Here is a 24,536-nt window from a genome sequence, read left to right as displayed (position 1 = left end):
CACACACTGTCTCTGGGCACTGAAAACTTGCTCCTCCAGGTATTTATAGGAAAAGAGGAATAGAGAGTGCGGGCAGGAAGGAGGACGTGGATAACTCACCAAACAGAACGCAAGTGTTAGGAAAAGAGAGAGGAAGCAGACCCGTGTGACTCTTCCTTAATGTGCAAACAAATGATGTCATGCGAGGTCAGTTCAAATGGATCATGACTGCTGGTGGATTGTTGCTCTCATCCTGTTCGGCCGAGGGAAACATTAACTTTCAAAACTTCATTTTAAGCACATGAAATCATCAAATCCTTTTTAACAGCGGACAGAATGACGTTATGCACGAACGTGAATATCAAACAAAGACATTATAACTCGATAAAGGCATCCAGTGAACTCTGCAATCACTTGAATTACCGCCTTTCTACATATATGTTTTATACACCCCATTTGCCGAATATCCAAAATGCCGAGTATGTCGTTTAATAATAGAAAACTCTTTCCCCTTCTCTCCATTTCTCTTACTGAACAAAATGTTGTACATCTTATCCATCTGTGCACCTTGTGTTTCAAAAATCATCCCGGAGGAAATGCAGCAAGCAAACACGGACCCTGTGAAACCAATATAGTGAGTGATGTTGTTCTAGCCAATTATTTATCAAAAGATGACTGTGGAAAAACAGCTTCATATAAATTACAATAGCTTATTCCCAGGTTTATTTGAAAAAAATAAAAATAAATATATATATATATATATATATATAGGTTGTTTTGTCTTCAACAAATACAAATCGTGACCTCCAACATCCTCTCTCAGATATATATCTCATAAATATTTCATGCATGGTGGAGTGGAAGTAGACGGGGCGGGGATAGTTTTTGTCTGTCTCTACTCACTCCTAAAGTAGTGTTTTCCCTCTGGAAGGCAGAGAGAATGACTCGGCTGTTTCCCGTCAACTTTGGAAGTCCCCATTTGTCATCACAGCTCCACTCCCTCCGTCTGAAAGAGAAAAAGCCCTGAGCCGGCCAGACAGTAGACTGAAATAGTCCTTCAGACGTACTTTTCGGATGAGTTTATAAGTCACAAAAAGAAATTATTCTAGACATTCAACGCGCCTTTAATTTATGAAATATGTCGGGTCGTCTCATTATCTCCTCCCGAGAGGGGAATAAAGTCAAACCAAAGACATTAAAAAAAACACCCCTCTCTGTTTGTGACTCCTCTTATTCACCCTTCCATCCTCAGTCTTCATAATTCACTGTGCTGTTGTGTTCCTTGTTCTTACAGTGCCTTGTGTTTTTTCCCCTGCAGCGCTGTGTCTGAAGAAGTTGACCTGCGGTTCGAATCCACCCTGAAAGACCATGCTGTCCCTCCTGCTGCCCGCAATGCTGGCCGTCCAAGCTATGGGTGGGTGTCGCCCCTGCCTGTGCCCTGCCATTAAATCTGAGTCAACCACAGTGGCAAATGCCACTTTCTGTTAAACAATACGCCCTGCAGGGCCTATTAGTCTTCTCCCTTCAAAGCATTCACTGGGTGAAACAACAGTTCAAATGAGGCTACTCCCAAAAAGTAATGTGCCAATAGCCATGGAGTTATAAACCCTCTCTGTTTAAAGTCTCATCCATCTAGATGGGTTGACAAAGAACATTTTCTTATTTATATAGACATCCTGCCTCAGGGAGCAAAAAGACATTTCTCACAATAAGTTGGAGTTTTTATAGGGTTACAACTCTATGATACGGGAGTGTGCTTTTATTTTTTTTTCCATATATATTTCTCTTATTATTCAGCTTGTAAAACAGAATAGCTTTGACCTTTTCCTGACAGGTGAGGAGTAGAGCTCGGGGCTTGGGTGAGGCCCTCGATGAAAATTTGCTAGAAGTGCAGTTTCTCCGCTGTGACTCAGGGAGTGCGGTGTCGAAGTCATCCTTTTATATTTATAACACGGGGTAGCAGGGGTGGTGGTTGATGTTGCAACTGAGGATTCATAACTCACGCACTCAAAAGTTTTACTTCAGTAGAAATGGTGCTCCAAGAAAAACAAGTGTCATCATAAAAAAAGAGACAAATAGCCTGCGCGGGCTTGATAACGTCTCGAGACGCCGTAAATAAAATAAGGGAAGTGAGCATGTCAGAAACGGGGTCGACAGTTCGTATTTTTTGAACAACAACTGTTTTCCCAGTTGGTGTGTGGCTGACACGTAATGTAAATTAAAATCTCATAGTGGGTGATATTCCTGTGTATTAATGTATACCCGGAAGACGAAGGAGGGAAAGTTCAGCCTAGTTGGCAGAACAAAAATGTTGTCATGTTGCATTTCTGCAGACAGCAAATACGTTCAAATTTGGGCAAATTTACATTACTGTACCTGTATATGAGCTGACTGTCATGTCAGGAGGGAGAGGGGATGCTGGAGGTGTTACAGCCGATAGCGGCCAAGCCAGAGACCACTGTTCAAGACACCATGCTAATATTTGTAAGCACTAAACCTCTGGATATTTGTGTGGCAAAAGGCCCAGGTTATCCAAAACACGATCTATCGTTACTATAACCCAGTGTTTTCCAGTGGTGGACAGTAATGGAGTAAATTTACTTGAGTACTGTACTTAAGTTAATTCGAGTTAATTTCTAGGAAGGCTGAAAAGTACTCGTTACTTTCAGGTCAGCTCTTTTTTTTTTTTTTTTCGAAAATACTATTGGACAAAAGCTGTGTTTGTCAAAGAAGGAAACCTATCACAGTGCACGCTCTCCACTGGGATCTACGTAAATGCGGAAATATGTCATCCCTCCCCATAAGGATACCACCAAAGTAGCCACGCACTCGACTGCGTTTGTCAACACAAAACCGCGACAATGGCTGCATCAGATGTAGTTTTTTGTAAAGCAGTGATTCCCAACCAGTGGTCTGGGGACAACATTGGTCTTTGAGGGGGTTCCAGTTCCCAACTTAGCTAAATGATAGAGAGTTAGTTGGACGGTGCAGGTTCATTTGGTTACAGTTTTAATGATTGTTAATAAACATCTGCATCTGCAGCATCTGCTGTCTTCCTGTGATCCCATTCATTTTATTTGTTTTTATAGGTGTTTCTGCAGGCTTTATATAACATTGTGGTCCTCAAAGCAAGCACATCAGTGCAGGTGGTTTCAAAGAGTTAATTCTCAGAAACAAGAGTTAAAAGGTCCTTAAATTCATTTAGAAAAAATTATAGTAATTCATTGATGTGAAAAATAAGAAATTTACTCTTACTCTTACTTTTACTTAAAGTAAATTTAAAAGCATTTACTTTTGGATACTTAAGTACCTTTAAAAGCAAGTACTTTTTTACTCTTACTCGAGTAACATTTCGACTGAGCTACTTTTACTTGTAATGGAGTAAATTTTGACCAGTAGTATTTGTACTCTTACTCAAGTACTGGGGTCGAGTACTCTGTCCATCTCTGGCGTTTTCAATGTCGAAACCTAAGCTGACCATAAGCACAATGTAGAAAATTGAACATAATAAGGCATAAAGTTAAAAGTTGCAACACGTCCATCGTTTGCAGAAACATAAATTAATTCTCAGGTCTCGGCTGCAAAGTTCACAAAAACCTTTTATCGGCCAGAGCACCATCGTTTAAAGGGAGCTATTTTTCGCCTTTTCTGCTCTCTGGTTGAGCTGACACAACCTCCTGTCGGCCATCAGCGGCACATTTCAATCTTGACTCAGTGGACCTAAGTGTCTTCAGTGGTTCATTAGGGACCTATTCTCTCCCAGCACAAATGGGCCCGCGGCCTGCTCATTACTGGCTGCGTGGCATCCACTGCCTAACTCGCTGCTCTCACCGGGAGGGAAGAGGAGGAGGAGGTGTCGGGGACTGATGGAGCTCTTTAACTCACGGGTAATGGGCTATTGTAGCTCACACAATGATTCCGTTTCTCTCTGCTAACTGGAGCACTAAGTGAATTAGTTGGAGTCTAGTTTGATACTATAGTGTGTGCATGTAACAGTGTATGGTGATACAAAGAAAAACCCCAGCATGCTTTGTGGAGCTTATTTGATTCAGTATAAGTCGCGCTGTGCCACCGGCTTGGAAGAGGGTTTCAGGTGCACTTCAGAACAACAGACAAATTCAATCTGTATTTTGTATTCAGCGTTAATTAAGATATTGAGTGCCGTGGCATGAGCTTGATAAAATTGCAGGTTGACAAATGAATGCACAGCCTTTTCTATTTGTTACCTGTATTGGACAGCAGTAATTATCTGACTAACTAATTAAAAAGGTCAATTCGGTTGCCTTTGATTTATAAAGAGCCATGTTTTGCTTCTATTGTCCCCGCAAACAGAAACCACACACGTTTGTGTAATCACATGAGCAGCTGTGTATGTGTATATCCGTGCGCATGTGTGCGTTGATATGATTCAGGGTCCCCGGGTCCCTCGCTGGGATTACTGGCTGTAATCTTCCTTGTATTCAGCCACGTCATTGCTTTGATAACTCCAGCAAGTGCCCATATCGGTAGGCGCGATAACACTTTGTGGTCCCTGCCAACACACTTCCTATTACGAGGACAGTGTTTGTGGAAGGAAAACACAAGGACAAGCACATGACAGCACTGTCATCCCAACGCAGTAACATTGTCTCTGTAGCTCCCAGCTGTATCCTGACTCGGTAGTCAGATGATGGATCATTCTCTCCCTGATGTTACTCATACAGCACTGCACAGCTGTTGTGTCACTGCGGCCGTGAAGAGGCTTGTCTGCGATGGGGGTTGTTGTTTTTGTGCTCAAATGCCCTGTTGAAAGAGCAGAAGTGAAGAAAATGTGCTGATCCAACTCAGCTTGGCTTCGACCTTTGACCCCGGTTGCTCATAACAGCTTCAGTTTCTTTTTATCGCACTCATTATCACCACAGTAGTTATAAATGTCAGCAAAATGACTGAAATGTCAGTGTATGAGTACAATTATGGCCGAGCCACAACTGTAGCTGAATACAGTTCCATCCTTGGCTCACTCCAGCACAGCACGCAGCAGTGTCAGCCGGTGGCAGAGCTAACAGGAGGCTGTCTAGCTAATTGCTTGTTGTTGTCATACTCTGTTCAGTTAGCACAGCCACTAGGCTGCCAGATCTCGCCGTGTGCAGCACTTAGCACCCAAACAATGAAAGAGAATTGTATTCACGCAAATGCAGAAATGGAAAGCTGACCCCAATTTCGCTCCCCGATGATGGGAGCTGTAAGGTAATTCAAATTAATTAGCATAATTGGATAGATTGCATCTATCGTAATAGTGGGCAGGCGAGCATTATGGCTAAAGCTCCGGAGCGTGAAAATAGCCTGCTCGTGCCTGCATCTCTGGTGTACTTTTTAAAGGTCTGCTAACTGTGAATGCCCTCTTCCTGTCCTCCTTTTCCCTTCACAGCAATTGATTCTGCAGAGAGGGGACACTTTAGCCTGTGCAGAAATTCAATTTAGGGTTATTACCCCATATCAGTGATGTTCTTGCTAATTTGATTGCGTCCAGTGAAGTATCCTTTTAAAAACAATCGAGGACAGGCTCAACAAAGATTGGTTTCGCCGCAATGCATACATAATGACCAGCCTCCGTTGGCTTGCCTCTGACTCACTGTTTCCCAGGCTCTTCGTTTCTCACAGTGCGCTCATTGAAACAGAGTGCATTACCCAACAAGCACCTCATGATTATTTCAACAAGTCCTAAAAAATGCTGCCTTGTGGGATTGTTAAAAAATTGATACGGTTAATATGCCGAGATTGCAGTTCTGGAGGGGGAGAGGGGCCTGGAGCCATATGTGGGTCTGTTGTGTGCCTAGTGGGCTGTGATGAATGGGTTGAACGGATGCTGATCTGTGCTTGGAAAGCATCACAGCTACCGACTTGCTGAGGAAGCAAACCGGCGAGCAGACAGAGGGAAACACCTACCCCAGGGTGATATCATTGGTGAAGTGGCGGCGGTGATGTCATGAAGACAACACAGCTGTCGACAAGCTGACCCTTGCTTGACCTCGCATCACTCCTGGTGAATGCAGCAGAGAATGAAACTGTGAAAGAGCCAAAAGATGCATTTCATAAGACAGCAGATGTGACACGCCTGCCTCATCAGTGGGATCAGGACAAAAACCACCTTTGTCTTTCTCATCCGCTCTTACTGGTTCCTTTGTATTGATGGCCATTTGGGTGTCCACCAAAAGTACCTGGAATTTCTTGTCCCAGGAAGGAACAGAAAGGTTCCTTCAGCCCTTTGTTGCCTGTGCTTCCAATGAAGTCTTAATAACTGCAGAGATTAGACAAATTATTCCATTGACGTATTGGAAAGCGACGGCTGTTTTTAGAAGTAATTTTTGGCATGACTATACTGCAATATGCCCAGGACTCATCCATTCCTGGACTTCAGTGTTGGTCCATCTGCTTTCCTCTGTAAATCCATTTGGATGTGTTGAGGGACAGGGGATGTGTTAGTTTGTGGCTGAAGATTTTGGTAGCTGAAATAAAATGTGTGGCCTTGACTAGTCAGTAACTCGAGTCGTCATCACCAAAAGGACCAACCCCCAAAGTTCCTGTACTTTTGGTAAGTACTACCCCTCAAATAGGACATTTTGGGGGGTATGTTGCTCGGGCCCTAAAATGCATGGTTCACAAAGGGTCCTTGTCCTGGGAGAAAGTTAAAAACATGGAAATAGTAAATGTAATAGTCAATGTACCACAAGCACCAGCCCTAAAGTTCCTGTACTTTTTGGAAAGTAGTACCCCTCGTGTAGTACATTTTTGGGGTATGTCCATGCTGCTTAATTTAGACCCTGGTGTTTTGGACCCTGCTCCAAAGGTTGCAAGTCCTCGGAGTAAGTTGCTGAAGTGGAAATGCGGCAAATGTGAATGTCCACCACAATATAGCCTTCCACTATGAGAAATTAGCTGCACTCAACTCAGATCTAACCCCACGACCCTGCTGTTACCTTGGGGTGCTTCCTCGTCCACCAGCCCCTTTCCTCTCTTTTCCATTCGAGCCTCCTCCTCATCAAAAGCTCTCTGTCTCTCAGACTTGTAAGCCAGAAGCTTGCCCTTATCTGCCCGCTGCTCTTCAGCCAGCACCATCATCAGACTGCCAGAGCCCATTAACAGGTTATTGACGGGATATGAGATGGCATACACCTATGAAAGAAGCAAGGTGGGGGGAGCAGAGATAGGGGGAAAAAGAGAGTGGAAAAAGAGAAAATACCACAATAGTCTCATCCTGATTTATGACATTGCGGAAAATAAGCAAGTAAGAGTCCTTGTCTCTTCAATCTGCCATCACCTGTATCCCTTCCTCAGTGAGGGCACTCACACTCCATGATGAGTTCCTGGAGCAAAAATGGGAAAGGAAGAGATTATGCTCACAGCTTAATGTTGAAAGTGACCCCTTTACACCGCAGACGGCTTTAAGTCTCGCTTAATCTCATCCATATTGTGGGTCTTTCACCAAGGGGCCATTTGAAAAAAGCGCTGCTCAAGACACAGGCTCTTTTTTCAGATTGCTAATTTCGAAGCAAATCCCGCTTACTTTGCACATGCCTCTCCCTTAATGTTTTCCAGATAATTATATATATATATATATATATGTGTATATATATATATGTGTATATATATATATGTATATATATATATATATATACATATATATATATATATATATATATAATTATCTGTATATATGACATATATATACACATACATACATATATATATATATATATACATATATATATATATATATATATATATATATATATATATATATATTTACTTTTTTTTTTTAAATGGACATCTACATCTGCTTCTGACAGCATGAAATCAAAAGCTAGCTTTCCCCTCAGACTTTTTACAGGGTTTGGTTATATCATAAGAATAATCGGTATGAAAGAGCTCACAGATCCTTTGAGCAGAATCCTTTGATGTTCAGGTGGTGCAAAATGTCCAGAGTGAAAAAGTACTGCAGTTGTACTCATCAACAGAGGGGGGCAGTGTTGTAAAAGCATATATTCTGCTGCTCGTCTTCTTGTCCGACTACTGTCATTGCAATCTGTTAGCACCTGTTTACTTTCTCTGTGTCAATATCACCCCCACCTCCAGTGCTGCTGCTTGATTTTCCTCATTTATGAAATCGCATGAGTATTTCCTTCGTTGTCATATGTTTCAGCAGAGTTTCAAACTACCCTTTGAACTTGTGTGCTTACTGTGTTAAACAAATAGGTCTATGACTGGCTCTGCTCACTGTGTGCTATGTGTTATTGAACTGTCACCGTTGTTACCTTTCATAAAGAGAGATGGTGAGGTGGTAATCTTTGGGTGGCTATAGTTGTTATTGAACTGAGCCACATTGGATTGGTGTGGTTGTATTGCTTATTGAGGTGACAGGCCCTGAATTGGTATCGAATTGCATGTTTAAATGTGTATATTGCGGATATGGGCTGGACGTCAACATACGAAGTGCATCTGAAGTCAGTGAGATGTGAAAGTAATCCTTACAGACAGCTGCAGACATTACTAACTTGAACAATGGAGACTGTGTGTGTGTGTGTGTGTGTGTGTGTGTGTGTGTGTGTGTGTGTGTGTGTGTGTTACTGATGTTGTAGGGACATAAATCTGTTTACACTCACATTGCGGGGACCCACGTTCCTTCCAGGGACCAAACTAGAGCTAAGCAATTAATCAAAACACGGCCGAGAGCAATATTCAAATCACAGGCAGTTTTTTTTGATAAAGGCAAAATGTGTTGCAACATACCTTTCTAAATTATTAAGTATTGTGGTGCTACAGAGTAGGTATAGGTATTTCAAGAAAAAGAGCTATGTGATAGCCGACGGGAACCTTTCGATGATTATTAAAAAATCTGCAGTATACTGACATTGCGTGGAAAAGGCTGTACACGTACTAAAGCCTGGGACTAATAACGCAATTTTATCAACGACTTTAATAACGTGATACCTGGTAGTATCACATATTTTTGGTGCAGGTAAAAAAAAAAAAAAAACATTAAAAAATATATAATTCAAGACAGAATCATTGGAAGTAACTAACTAACTTACCCATACAACAAAGATGTCCTGAGCTGCATGTAAGAGTCTCCAGACTTGAGGGAACATGCTTGTTTGGCATAGATCCAAGCAAAATTAGTAATTTGTATATATTTTTTAAATGTAATGAAATGCTAGAATTATCATTACCACTAAAATGTTGATTCATACCACAATTGCACATATTGCAATATCATTTAAAACAACAAAAGAAATATTGTTCAGCCCTCAAGAAAACACTTGACAAAACACTCCCTCTAATGTAAATCAATCAATATCAGGGTAAAGACTTGGTTTAAGGTCAGGTTTAGGCTAAGGTTAGGTTAACAGAGGGGCAGTGTACGGGAGAATAGTGAGAGTTTGGCAAGTAGTGGTTAGGGTAAGGGGTAAGTATTCGTGAAGTGAATGTAAGTCAAGTAGCGTCCTCTTAATAGATGGAAACACGACTGTCTGTGTGTGTGTGTCTGTGTGTGTGTTAGGGACAGTACCCGGGCCCAGACACCTGTGTACCAGCAGCTGTTTGTACATGTGTGTGTTTGTGTATGTGACTGTTGCCGGTCATGCTGATGGGAACCTCTCTTGCTCCAGAGCAGCTCTGCCATGGCGTCTGCATTGTAGTGTCTCGTGTCCAATTCCTCAGACAGTGTGCTGCCGTGGAGCTGTCAGGAGCCATACAGGTGTGGAATATCAATGTGTTCTCTGGCCTTTGGTTGTCTGTTTCTGCATGAAATTGTGTGTAGCAGGGTGTGTATTTGTGTGTGTGACTGGATTTTTATTGATGGTGATGCCACAGATACTGCTTAAAACAGGCACTTTGACCAGTTTCCCTTTCAAACAGCTCAGTGATAGACTAAGTTGATCCACTGTATTACCTGTCTGCTAATGGCTTCAATCAATCAGTTTGTCGGCTTCGTTGAAAAGCGCTCGTCTCTGCTTGTAACGTCAATAAACAACAGCAGAAATGAAATAAACCGTCATTTAAGAGTCCGACTCACAGAACTGATCATTTCTGGCTCCGGTGTGATTAGCTTTTTGAATCGTGGAGTATTTTAAGTCCTCGGAGGAGTGGGGCTGCAATGATCTACTACTGGAACATGCTGTGGATCTGACTGGCCTTGTGTCTATGGATATAAATTAAGCACAATCAAAAGAAAGACAAAGCTTTTTCAATCTCGTATTTCTTTCTCAAGTTCTCACCATTCTGTTGGTTTGATCGGAGTCTCGAACCCTCCCTGCTTTGTAGGCCTGAAATGTAGAAACTTGGACTTCATGTCAGTTAATGGATCCAATTGTGACCGGTTTTCACAGTGGGGAAAAAGCTGCAAATGACCGTAAAAACGGCAGCATGATCCAGTTCTCTGCTGTCCATCTGTGTCCGCAGTATGTTCCAAATAGCCATACTTTTTGCCAAAACCCTGCTAAATTCACAATTTCCATTTGTCAGCTCTAACAAGTTGTATTTCATGACAATAGTCAGATAGAAATCGCCCCCGAGCTCATCGCATTTAGTTCTTCTTACTCAATTGTATTCAGTCTCTGTGCCTGTTGGAATTGTTGGTGTGATAAACTTGAAGGAACTGTAGTTGGACTTTTTAGAATTTTTACTTCCAGTAGCTAGTTTGGCACTGCTTCTTGAATATCATCCTTAGCTCTGTTAATCTGAAACAGTGTGTGCTAACAGATGCCAAGGACAGCCATTTGTTGACTCACTCTCAAGGAGTTGGGATAAGAAGTTAAAACAAAACAATGTGAAACGACTGAACAGGATGAAGCTTCTGCACAGGCGGCTGTGCCACACATATGCCTGTATGCAGTTTCCACTGAACATCCCACATATGGCATTTAGAAAGTCTTATTTACAGTATAGCTCATCGTGACTGTATCCACATTATTTAACGTTGTTACCTCGTGAACTGTAATTTCAGACTTTAGCAGGATGATGACAGATGTGAATTCCTTTTGGTTTATTTTTGCAGATTTTCTTCGCATTCATTACTTCTTTGTTTGCCATCTTTTTAACTCTCCTTACCCTGCGTGCATGCTATCCTTTTTACCAGCAAATACTAAGCCATTAGTCTGACTATAACGAAATACAAAGCTGCCAGAAACCCAAAATAGTCGAAAAAAATGGCAAAGACGCTCAAAACAAAACATAACAAATCCTCCGAGAGTTAATCACTGTAAATGTTGTGCCTTTTTCATTGAAATCTATGATGCTGTCAGTGCCTGTCAATCACTGAAGATATTAATAATCCCAAACTTTGAAAAAAGTTTTAAGTGAAGACCAACTCTGATCATCATCACTGTCAACCGGTTTTCTCACTTTGTCTCCACATCGCAGATTAATAAAGTTTTGGCACTATAAATAAAGCGCGCCCTGTGTACACTAGAGAAAGTTGATTGGTTTTATTAATGTCCCTGTAGACTATGCTGTGATATACCAATGGCCTGGAATTAGCACATTTAAATGGCACATTATTAGTGTTATTATCACAGGCAGTTGATGGCCATGAAAGTAGATATATGACTGCTTGTTAAAGTTGCTGTCTTATCTCTTACTTAATGTAGTGACCATAACTGTTCACTTCAGGCTTACATTGTAGTTCAGTAAAGTGTGCATGGTTTATAAAGTTACAAAGTTTTTTGTATGTGTATGTGAAACCACTTGACCCTATTTTCTATGTAGATTAAGTTCAGTTGTGCACTTGCGTTATCCAAGAGGTTTCCAACAGTATCCAAACTCAGAGAAATTCTAATTTTACTCAGGATCATCCCTATGTTCCCCGGGTCCTATGTTCCCCAGGTCCTATGTTCCCCGCTTTGTATGGAACCGGGGAACATAGGACCCTTTTTTTAAAAAAGGGTCCTATGTTCCCCGCTGTTCACCCAAAGGGTCCTATGTTCCCCGCTTTGTATGTAACCGGGGAACATAGGACCATTTTTTAGACAAAGGGTCCTATGTTCCCCGCTGTTCACCCAAAGGGTCCTTAGGGTTAGGGTTAGGGTTAGGGTTGAACAAACCGGGGAACATAGGACCCGGGGAACATAGGTACGCTCCCTTTTACTCAATTTAACTGCGTTATATTTGGTGGTGTGTTCTTACGACTTTGAGGAAAAAAAACAAGGAAACATCAGACGATACGTCAGAGGGTGATGATGGAAGTCTGCCAACGCAACGTCAATCAAACTTTAATACTTTACCTCGTCCATGAACGCCTCTTTATGATCTCCCCGCGCTACCTCGCGCTCTTTGTTTCTATTTTGATAATCTCCCGGCAGAAATGACATACTTTACTCACTGCCTTTAAGGTGCAGACATTATAATCATGCCTGTCTACATAACTCAATTGAACGGTGCACTCTTATAATCCCAGCCAAGTTGTCTGATTCTGTGCACATACTGTATTTTTAGGTGAATTCAGGTTCATGGCTGCGCACACGTCCCGTCTGCGTCAGCCGGAATGATGTGAGGTATCACTGGATTTTATTTACCAACAGCCTTGCTGTCACCCTGGAAGCACCCTCCCTATAAAAGCTGTGATCCTCCAATTTGCTGTCTGCTCGCATCCCACGCTGTCTCACACTCAGCCTCCTCGCTCACCTCGTGTGCCTAGCTAGCATCGGCTCACTATACAAATAACACGGCAGAGGCAAATCCGCCGGCACCCATGCTGTGCACACCTGAGGGAAAAGCGTGATGGAAAGAGGTTTTGATAGTGAAAAGGTGGTGGGTTGTCTTGAAAGTAGAGCGGTGTGAAGATCACTTGCAGCCTTTCTTTAGCCGTCCCTGTGCCTTTCGCTGCTAAGCAGGGCCCGTTGCCAGCGCCTCGCGAAAGGCTGTAATGAGTTTATTTCATGTCGGCTGTGAAAGTGCCCGTCTCTGTCTCGCAGGCACTCAAACAGAGCTGAGGCCCATAAACACAAAGTGCAGTGTGTAAATCCCCACAGCCTGACGTCTCCCAGCCTGCCCTCCAAGGCTTCTGAGCATCTCTTTATCGAGAGGGAGAAGGGAGAGGCGAGATCCCCCACTTAGCCCCTGAGAAGACACCACGGCCCCGGCTACAAAGTGCAGCCCGGCCCTCTCACCAAAGACCACTTGCGTTTCTAATCTTCAACCTCTACTACGTACACTTGTCTCTCTGGAGAACTCATGTTTTTTTCATGTCGGGAGCAGACCTGAGGAGAGGCGATCAAATGGTCGGCCACGGTGCAGAACGTGGTTCTGTTTGTTGTAAACAGCAGCAGATCAAAAAAACAGCCAAGTGCGCAGCGATTCGCCTTGGCTCGTGGTATTTCACCTCTGACGAATAGGACATCAGATGTGCACTTTTCCATGACGTCAGCTCGGCCTAGCTTGCCCTCCTCTCCTCTCCTCTCCTCTCCTCTCCTCTCCTATGTCCAACCCATCCTCTTGTCGCGATGCAAAAAAAACATAAAAAACGCTCCCCTTGTGTTCTCTTTCCAAGCGCAGGGGTCGGTGTCCCTACACAAGGTCCCTGTGTAGATCTGTGTCCTCTCAGGGCCTCGGAGCGAGCAGTAGGTCACCGGTTATAGAAGCGGCGAGTGAAAGAGGAGGCTGGGGGAAAGAGAAAGGGGAGTTTCTATCTCCCTCTCCTCTCTGACATGGCTTTGGTCCGTGTTGAGGGATTAGTGTGTGAGGCTCCACCACAGCCTCTTCCTTGGCTTGTTTCCAGATATTATCTTTAAGTGTGAGCTCGACGCTGGCCTCTCTCTCTCTCTCTGTCTCTCTCTCTCTCTATCTATCTCTTTCTCTCTCTCCGTTTCCCTCCCCCCCCTCCCCCTTTTCCGTATGAACTCAGTGGTGTGAGTCATCCCGGGCTGCTCGGGGAGTGATTTAATTGCTCTCTCTCCTCCTTCCTCAACACGCGCAACTCGGAGAGGGCTGTCACTGACCCGCCACTCCCACAAAAAAAAAAACAACAATGACAACATCAACAACAACAACAACAACAACAAAAACCTGAGCGTCCTACTCATTACTGCAAAGGTTGGGCCACCTCCAAGGACAGCAAAGGCACACACTCCAGAAATTTGCTTTGGCTATGCCTATTGGTGGCGGCACAATACCGCCTGCTCCTGCCATGCTTTGCCCTGATAACTCTCGCTCCATTGTTTGCCGCGCCGGAGTGAGTGTGGGCGCAGTGTGGGGCGATATGAAAACCCCCCGACAGCACCAGAGGAGCTTTTATGATCACAGTGCAGGGAAAAAAAAAAAAAGAAAAAAAAAAAACCTTTTGGCTGTTTTCACCACGGGGGTCAGAGAACTGTCGTGTGATTGACACTTGGAGGCTTTGATTTTTCTCCATGTCGGAATTATGGAGCATCATTTTGTTTAATAATGCAGTATTGCCGACGCGTGAGCCCGTGACACAGGTGTGGTGGACTATGATAGCAAAACAGGTTTTGTTCTCCAGCTTTTAGCATTTTTGTTTCTTGTTTGATGCATAATTGGAGAATGCCACGAGAAAATGTCTTTGTACCGTAATTATTTGATTTAAATTTAAAGGCCCAGACACACAGGTATAGATGGCACATGGGGGAATTTGGACAGCAGTCTGTGCAGGTTCCTCTCCCAAATGCCCCTGCACTTGTCAGCTGAAGCAGTAGGTTGCAGTGTTCCTGCAGACGAGCGGGTCCGCTGGGGGAGTGCTACCTTGCTGGGGGAGCGGCTGAATGTGATTGAAAATAGGTCTGCCTTGACTTAGCAAACAGCCATCCATATTTGAACCCCGCTCAGATGAAAGACTTGTTTGTTGTTAATAGGGGAAGTAATTATTGCACCTCTGCAGCAGCCAAATCGCCTCCATAGCAAAGTGATTCCGCATCGACGTCGGCCGTGTGATAGACACAGCTCAAAAGGGGTGAGGAGGCTAAAATGCCACTGTGATTATAACAATTAGAGAGGATGAGCATAAAGTAGAGCGTATTGCTCCAGGGGCCGATTGGCTCTTTTTTTTTTTTTCCCCCACCCCCTGTGATGCTGATGAGTGCCTCAGAGTTGTATAAGAGCAGACAGGGATCAATGGAGAATGCTGACGACTATGGATGTACTCTGGACCGCCTGAGATGGCTACTAATCCAGAATGATTATGCGGTGTGCTCCTTTGTCCTGGACTAGTCTAGACAAACAATGCAACACAGGCGTGCACACACACACACACACACGCACACGCTCTAATGCCTTTGGTGAGACTTACTTTTTCATTCCCACACACACAGACAACACACACACGCACACACACTCAAGAGTTTTGCTGCAGTTACACCTCCCCTCCCGCTTCCCCCTCCACTTCCTCCAACCGATTTAACTAACGATTTAACCAAAGCTATACAGATGTTGTTGCTCCCATCGCGCTGAGCCATCGCCAGGAGGCAAAGCCTATAGGAACACAAACAAAGTCCTAACGCTTACCTCCAGATCCCTCCTCCTCCTCCTCCTCCTCCTCCTCCTCCTCCTCCTCTTCTTCCCGCTCGCCCTTCATCCCCAGCCTCACCCGCTCCGTGCTACCATGATGCTGCACACACAGAGTGGATGTTTCGGAAAGCAGCCGCGGCACATATTTTCAAATGCTGCATTGATTTTTTTTTCCTTTTTTTTCTTTCAAAGACATTCAAATTCGAGTAGGTGTCAGTCTGTCCCGTTTGAACGCAGCGCACTGAATTAATGCTGTGATTCACTGAATACTGTATGTTTGTACTAGACCTGGCCCGAATAGTATTTATTCATACTGTTTATTGTCTATTTTTGACTACCCAGGTGACAAATGGGTGATGTTTGGCATATCGGATTGACTCAGTCAAGGCTGCAGAGTTGAGATGACACACACACAATATTGTTTTTCTGTTTCAATTTAGGTATATTTTTGTCGTTGTCATCACTCATGTGTCCCAACTCCTCTTTTTTCCTTTTTTTTTTTTTAGCTCTGATGGAAGTGTACGTCCCAGAGATGCCAGTGGTGGCGCTACACGGCGGGGACGTCACACTCAACTGCTCCTTCAGCGTCGCCACCCCCTTCAACCTGTCTGATCTGACCGTCTTCTGGCAGCTGACAGACACCAAACGCAGTGTGCACGGGTACAGGGAGGGACACGACCAGCTGGTGGACCAGGCCGAGAGCTTCGCCAACCGTACCAGCCTGTTCCCCGCCCAGCTGGGCCTGGGCAACACTTCGCTCCTGTTGAGCAGGGTGGTGGTGGCTGACGAAGGCAGCTATACCTGCTTCGTCAGGGTGCAGGACTACGGCAGTGCCGCTCTGCTGCTGCAGGTGGCCGGTGAGTCACGCTGTGATGTCCACGACACGTGCAGACAAACAGATGAATATGCACAACAAAAAAAAACAAAAAACACACTGACCAAACCAGGGAGTGGGCTGCAGATTAACTGAGACACCCTATATCTGCAGTGTAGTACATAAGGTTGCAGTGCTTTTCCATTTTCCTTTTCCTGAGAAGCCATTAAAAACCTTAAAGGACGAGCTCAATCAAGAATGAAAAATCCAGTCATTATCTACTCACCCCCATGCCGATGGAAAGTTGGGTAAAGTTTTGAAGTCCACAAAATATTTCTCCCAAACAACTGAAGAAGCTGGGGACTTTAAAAAAACAACAGAAAATCCTTCATACAGCTTCTCCAGAAGCCCTGAGATTCCAAATTGATTGGAAAAGACATTATTTGCACCCTTTTTTAAGTCTTCACTGTAGTTGCGAAGCTAAAACTGTCAGCGTGCACCTCATCTGAAATGGGTGCACAAGCTCGATTACATGAAATAACACCTTTTCAAAACAATTTGGCGTCTCAGGGATTTTGAGATGTGCTTGGTACTTGGTTCACCAGATGGGATAGCACTTCTGTAAAGTTGGGAGATTCAAAAGAGACAGATTTAAGCTGTGTCGACCAGCATAGCTCGTCTTTTAGTCAAGGCTTTTAGTATGGGTAAAACCTGAAAGAAAAACAACAACCAGGGATCCTACATTTCCCATGATGCAGCTTGATAGCATCTTTAGTTCAGCTTTATCTGCTGGGCAAATGCCCATATCTTTATTTTTTAAACACCACACCTCTAGTTTGCTCACAGTTGTTCTCAAAGCTCTGATAGCTCCTGACCCGACATCATAAGGGTTAGTTTTACATGGTTTATCTTATTCGAGGGTAAGGCAATTAGAAGGGTCTCATGAACTGAACAATGAAAATGAAATGTCCTTTTAAGGATTCATTCTGCACAGCATGTTCAATACATCGACGAGATACTAATGGATAAACGCTGTTTCATTAGCTAATGTTCAAAGGTTAAAGGTTTATTTATTAGTCATTTACAATCTGCAGGGTTGTAGAGCGAAACTGAGTTCAAGTCCCTGCTTCAGATGAGGCGGCCTGAGGGTTGACCCCATTTTGTCACAAACCGGCTCAAATGTATGTGACAATGAAAAAAAGAAAACGGCAGAAAAGCGTTTCATATGTTAGAGTGTGGAGGATGGATTGAGGGGTCTGAAATTAGCCCCTGATTGCACTTTTCAGTTTGCACTTTTTATTGATTGTATCGAAAAGGATTTTTACCTCAACGCCTAAACGCTAATGGTATGCAGTAAAATGTATTCTACAGTAACAGTACCTATGGAGATGGTGATTCATGATAATTTCCTTGTCACCAGACGTAAACAGGTTATAAACTGTTTCCTCGGGGCTGCTGAGCTGGTTTTGGTCAATAAGCGCTGATTGTGGTCTCTGTCATGGTCAATATCTGCTGACTTTGATTATCAGCCGTCGTTACGGTCAATCAGCCCAGCGCTAACATCTTCTCTGCGGTGCGACTACATCGCCCACCTTCACAGCTGAGAGCCTTTTATTTATTTACAATGATACTGTGTGCCACCCCCCCCCCCCCCAACCCCCTTCTCCCATTTCTATATTTGCTGTGAGATTGTTCCTGTATTCTCAAAAGGATGGATGTGCACTAGGCGGTGTTAATGAACAACATTCTTTATTCTCCTGGTTGGGGGAGAGGGGGAAAAAAAAAATCAGTGTCTCCAACAGTGACAAATTGGTTCCGTTTTATGCATTAGATTTATAGATGTTCTATTTTTAGCCGGCGTTTGCAGTTAACATTGTGGACTTCCTTCATGCTGTGCTGGAAGAGAATGAAAGGAGCCCTCGATGGAATTCTCCCTGTCAGTCAAGTGGACAGCTGGGGAAGTTAGTGTGTACCGCGCTCAGTCCGCCTTAGCGTTCAGTCCACTTTTCAAAAAAAAAAAGAGGCAGCCCAGACAAACTTATTTTATCTCGCTCTCAGCTCCACCCCGTTGTTTGCTGTGCGATGATTGGCTCTGGGAATACAGCGGCGTCTCTCTCCGCCACCTCTGTACTCCTGTGCGAGCTCGGGGGATTGGGGAAACGTGATTTCATCCGAGGGTGACGATTCACCCCTCACCTCCGCCCCTCGCGGGCTCTTTTCCATGCCATAGGCTGAGTCGTCCCGAATCTCTGAGCCTGCCAGTTCTCTCCCAGGCCTTACCCACCTCCGCCACCCCCGCCCTGCACCGTATTTCCTTTCTGGGAGTGGCTCGGTGCTTTTGGCTCTCCAGAGGAAGCAGCGTTAGAGTGTAGGGATGCAACATCAGGATGTGCCACAGATGCTGTCTGTGTCTGTGGGATCTTAAGCACTGTGTTATGCTAAGCTCCCTAAATATAATTAAGAATTTAATGGGAATCATGTCAAACAGTTCCCAGGGTGACTCTCACTGCAGAGCATCTAACTGAAGTCGGTATGTGTCTGCGGCTCCCTTATCCTCTCCCTATCCTCACCCGCCCTCACCCACCCCCATACCTCCTCTTTCTCCTCCCTCCCTCCCTGAATCCTCATCCCCACCTCCCCCCCTTTCTCCTCTTCCTGTGCCTGTTTCCAGCCTCCTACTCCAAGCCTGTGGTGACTTTGGAGCCTGAATCCAATCTGCGGCCGGGTGACGCGGTGGCCCTGACTTGCGTGGCCTACGGTGGTTATCCTCAAGCTGACGTGATATGGCAGGATGGCGGCGGGCGCAACCTGACGGACAATATCACCACCTCACTGGTGGCCAATGAGAAAGGCTTGTTCAGCATGACCAGCGTGCTGACAGTGGTGCTGGAGCCCAATAGCACCTACAGCTGCCGGCTGATCAACCCACTGCTGGGCGAGGAGGGCTACGCCTCTGTCACCATCACAGGTGGGTCTTCGTGTCTCTTTCTCTATCAGCAGCTCTGCGTCTTTCAGTCAACTCTGTCACCTCCATCCTGGTGCAACATAAACAAGCTAATATTCGCCGGCTTCCTGCAGTGTCTGAATGTTACCAGCCAAGACTAATCTTGTTTTCAGTCATGCATGCGTAGTTTCTTATTAAAGTCTTGTATGCTTTTTGAGAATCAATCCATCAGTCACATTTTTATGCTGCGGAGGCCGAACTTTATTTCGCTCTGTCTCTTGAAATCTCTCTCGTTTCCCCCACAGTTCAGCTCCGACAAAACGAATAGGAAACAATGAAATGTCCAATTATGGTTCAACATGCACAACCCATCAGTTCCTGTGCATCGTGAGATTAAATCAGTGGGTGATTATTTCCCTGCGGAAAGTCTAATAGCTATTCATCACATATTTCAAACGGCAATGCGGCCGTAAAAGATTGTGTTAGATGGAGTGATTGGTCTCCTTGCAGGAGATGTTTGATAACCAGGAATTAGATTGATATGTTTGCCTGTTCTCTGACAGTTTCATATAATTTTTGTGCCGGGAGTGTGACAGTACCTGTGTGATGGGTCTAATGGCCTGCTCAACCCGCCCACCACCACCCGTCGCCCATGCCCCCTGGGCACCGCCGGTGTACTCTATGTGTTAAGTGCAAGGAGAGTGCCGTGTAAAGGTGGGCCAAGGCTGGGTCTCTAATGGGAGCAGCACTGTGTGAAATGGCTCATAAATAAGTAGAGGTGGCCCAAGTCTGCTCTCCAGGCTGGAGCTGGTGCTGGAGCTCGGGCTGTTGAGGCGGAGGTCGAGGCAGAGGTCAGGGAGTGCTGCTCCACTGGGCTGGGAAATGACTGTGCTGTCTGGAAACAGGATGGCCGATTGGCAGGGCAGGCTTGCTGGACGTCTGAGGGAGGGTGGCCTTTTAACAGTTTGGTTGGCCTCTTTCAAAACAGCGCAGATAACCAGTCAGAGGGACCATTGGGGGAGTGGAAAGGTATTAAACACATGGCGAGAATGAAATATAACTGCAAGGTAGCAGTGGTAAAATAGTCTGTGGCTGCTATTACCCTTCGACCTTTGCTGGATTGTCGGACCATTTCAGGAAATAGATATCGTAGTTTTATTACCTTTGATGTCCGTTTTTTTTCGTCTCCTCTATTTCCCCTCGACAAACGAGACACTTTCTCATTTTGGAGGAATGTTGATTGAGTCATCTGGATTGGTAATTTTAGATGGTCATGGATTTTTTTGTCTTTCTTCAGGGCGAGATGACTCAGACGAGTCATTATTTAACAGTGACCCAAAAAAGACAAAAACAAAACTCCATCTTTGGTATCAAGTTTTTGGTGTTAGCTCACATTAATGTATGCAGCCTCAGAAACAAGGTTCATGAGATCACCAGAATCAGATTCCCAGGCGGTGTTTGCACCGAGAGAAACACACTGGCACAATACTGTTGGTGATTCAGAGATGCCTGTCGGAAAAAGATTTAGGTTATATAGAAAAATATCGGGACTGCTACGATGGCAGAGTAGCATTTTAATATTCAGGAAGACATTTAAGTTGAACTATGGAAAGATATCGATGCTGATATTGAACTTACAGCAGCCGATTCACCGTCCCTACTGAGAGATTGTTGTAGTTGGTTGTCGTTACAGGCAGCACAGCTCTAATGCATGTAGATAGAATATGAAACATCAGACACACGGACGGATGAAAGTAAGGATACCTTCCTCCTTGGTGACCGGAATATTGACCAGTTTAAAATTGTCCATTACGTAAGAAGTTGAGTTCTATGGCAGATCTTTATCTTTAGTCTGTGACTCAGCCTACTAGAATTTATACAACCGTGAATGGTGTTAATATTTCAACATTTATTGATCATATTTTTTACTAAAGTACCTTTGCTGTGTTCAAAGGCAGTAACAGTGGCCTTGGACGCAGTGACCACATTTTGATGGCTTTAACAAGAGAGACTTAAATGCCAGAGTTTGGAGTTGAATGCGGGTCACATAACGGACTCATTTGTGGTTGATGTCAAAGCTTTAAATTGGTCGTTCGTGGATAAATTCTCAGTGAAGTTAGTGGATGAGCCATTTCGAAAAAAAGGGGTCAGTGAATTGCAGTCGTGCACTTTGGCTTGATGGTCGGTTGAAATCTTTAATGCTTCAGAGGGACGAAGCCAACCGGCTGCTCATAAATCAGGCACTTTTTAGATAGAGGCCTTTATTATAGGTTGATAAATAAACTTACCAAGTTCAATTTAATTTTGTTTTGCATTTGCTCTGGTTAAAAAGAACACAGCTGAGGACATGCTGCTCTCGCTGTCTCTCTCTAGAGAGTCTTGTTAAATACGTTCACCCAAAGAAGGAAAATTGTGTTTTACTGCCTCCAGTTGTAGGAGATGACTGAAGCACACAGACAGTATTTTTGGCAGTGGCAGTTTCTCTGACCCCACAAAAGTGTCTTGTGTTGTTCAACAAGGTTATTTATTTTCTTAAAAACATGTTGTTCAGAATGCTGATGTAGTGATGTACGTGAACTATGTTCCGTGCTTAACCGACTTTGGTGGGACTAAGAAGATGTAAATGTTGAGTTGTATACCAAATGGGTGAGAAGGAACAAGTTAGTATTGAATATTGGCAAAACTAAATCTATTGGCAATGGTAGCGAACGGATTTGACGAATCGTATAAAGCTGTTTCGGAACCGTTTTCACTGCAAGCTTCTGATCTATATACTTGACTTGTTTTGCCTTTTCTTGTTTAATTGATACTGTGTGATTTCAAATTGTTGTTTCCTCTTACTGTTATTGTTTTGGTCTTTTTGACAGTTTGCCTTCTGCTGCTGCCATTCGAGTTGAGATAATTTGATGCTATTTTTTTGTCACACATGACAGTTATTTGAATATGATCGGAGTTTAGATAAAACAAGACAATTGAAGTTGTCACCTCTGTCCGTGGGAAATTGTGGATTTGTGCATTTTTTTTACTATGTTTTGACACTCATATATATACAGTAACTAAGTCAGCTTCAGCCTTTATACTGGCAGGATCAAATCCAATATTAGAGCAGTTTTTTTTATAAACTTTGATCGCCATTTCCTTTAGTCGAAGTGTCATGGTCCTGTAGCTCCCCAAACTAAAAACAATAAAAAGGAAACAGTCTGAACGGACCCAGTCAAAGAAAGTGCCCAAGAGCAAAACAGACTGACAACAAAGAGGTCTGGCCAAGGAGCAATGGAGTTATTGAAGTGAGAGGAAGAGAAGATTAAAAGAGCGATGGCAAGAGGAGCGACCGCAAATAAACCGGGGGGGGGGGGGGGGGGGGGGAGGAACCCTCAATTAAAACAGTGGTGATCACGATTTCCCAGCGATTGGGCGTACATGAAGAAGAGTAAATTCTCTGTAGGCACGCCAGCACAGCTTGACGATGGCCCAAGTTGTTAGTAAACACACAGAAGATTTACAGTATTTTGTGCGCGGCGATACAAGGGGGCTTGTTTGAAATTAAAATGTATTTGCATTTGTTTACAACAGCTGGTGTGTGCTTAACAGCTTCTGTAATTAATTTTGACCCAGCAGAACTCTTCTGCTGGAGTAGCTGAGTGCCGAGCGTTGCCGAGCTTGAGTTGATACAGCAAACACGCTCGCTCGCTGTATACACTTACTGCACAGCACACCGAGGAAGTGGAGAATCCTATTATAAGAACGGGTGAAATCTGCTTAAAATTCTAAATGGACGATGCGAGGTTTGGAGAAAAAAAAAAAAAAAAAACAGACTAAAAAGGAGGGGGTGGGGGGTAGAGAGTGAACAAGCATGTTAAAATTTCACACTCCTCTCAATCTCTGATTGAAAATTTGCAATAGTAATACAAATCTCCCCCAGGCAGAACAGGAGTTTGACAAGGTTAATTTTGAGAAAATGAACCCTTTACCCACACTGAGCGGAACACTATCTGGGCTGGCGAGCTCCACTTTTGAGAGTCTGTGTTAAGTCATCCATGTTAATCTTACCTCTTTTATAGTCGCCAACTATTTAACCACAGCACCAGACTGCCGGTAATATATGCACACGGCAAATGCACACTATTACCAGGCGTCTCAGAGACGCTTATTTATCTTTTCAGTTTTAGTTTGGCGTGCACGCCCCGCGGAGCTCTGGTCAGCTTTTAAGCCGAGCTGTGGAGCAGGCAGTGTTTTTGTGTTGCTGGGATATTGATAGATTTTGCAGAGTGCAGCAAGGCTTAGTTGCGGGGAGACCCATAGGAGCAGCTGGTATTAATGAACAGTCGAATGATGGAAGGGAGCAGCTTCAGTCCTCAAATGAACCGTGGCCTGTCTGCTTGCCCGGCCAGCGAGCTTGTGTACCGCTCCCCTCCTCCCCCACCTGTCTTTAATGGCCTGCACTGTCTCACACTCCCAGCCCATCCTGACCTCTTTGTTCTCCTGAAAAAAAAAAAAAGGATAATGTTTCTGGAGTTTTGTGGGATCAAGAGTCTACATCCTATCATTTTTTACTGATCCTTTTCTGAATGCGGAGCTTTAGCTATGTAGCCCATCTACTGGAGCCGTGTGATTGCTGCAGTGTGTTGTCTGATGGCTGGGTTTCAGGGCCTGTCGCTGAACACCCCCCTCCAGCACCACCCCCACTCCGTCTGCTTGCTCTCTCAATGAGGATGGCGCCATTTCCCCGGCATCGCTCTGCTGGCACAGCGTTTACAGTGAACAGTGTGCGGATGGAGATATATAGAGCTGGGAAAGGAAGGAGACAGAGAGATGAGGCAGGGAGATAGAGAGGGGGAGCCAGGGAGACAGGGTTAGGAGGGGTGAGAAGTGGATGACAGAAAGCAAGATGGAGACGCAAACGTTTGCTGAGCTCAGAGTTGTGGCACTACGGCCTGACAGGCGGGAGATGGACTCGCTGACGAGGAGGGAGATCACCCCACGTGGTGGCGGAGACTTTTCTGCTGAATTTTACTATCTAGCTGGTATTTTTCACTGGGCAACACGCTGGCTCAGTGGTTAGCGCTGTTTCTTCACAGAGAGGATCCCAGATTTCCTTCCCAGTCTCAGTTCCCTGTCTGTGTGGTGTTGGCTCGCTTTCCCCCATGTTAGCGTGGGCTTCCTTCCATCCCTTGGCAAGGACGTCCAAGTTTATGGACATAGTAGAAATCTCAAATTTCTGATAGTGTTTTTATTTTTGTTGCCCAGGGCACAACATTTTTAGCATTTTAATATTTCAGTGAATTTCTGGCTTATTTTGTTTTCTAA

The 24,536-nt window shown here is 44.3% G+C and overlaps 1 protein-coding gene across 2 annotated transcripts in view; it reads left to right on the top strand.

Annotated features, from left to right (window-relative positions):
* Positions 1–24,536, top strand: part of cd276 (CD276 molecule) — a 73,851-nt gene that overhangs the window by 5,266 nt on the left and 44,049 nt on the right. For both annotated transcript variants that reach the window (XM_030415083.1, XM_030415082.1), the window contains exons 2-4: positions 1,298–1,393; positions 15,978–16,328; positions 18,957–19,253. In XM_030415083.1, coding sequence (XP_030270943.1) covers positions 1,348–1,393; positions 15,978–16,328; positions 18,957–19,253 — 694 coding nt within the window. In that variant the 5' untranslated portion in view covers positions 1,298–1,347. The remainder of the gene's footprint in view (positions 1–1,297; positions 1,394–15,977; positions 16,329–18,956; positions 19,254–24,536) is intronic.

The sequence above is a fragment of the Sparus aurata genome, chromosome 4, assembly GCF_900880675.1.
Source record: "Sparus aurata chromosome 4, fSpaAur1.1, whole genome shotgun sequence".
Classification (NCBI taxonomy): domain Eukaryota; kingdom Metazoa; phylum Chordata; class Actinopteri; order Spariformes; family Sparidae; genus Sparus; species Sparus aurata.
Note: the sequence above shows the minus strand (reverse complement) of the source record. Positions and strands in the feature narration are given on the sequence as shown.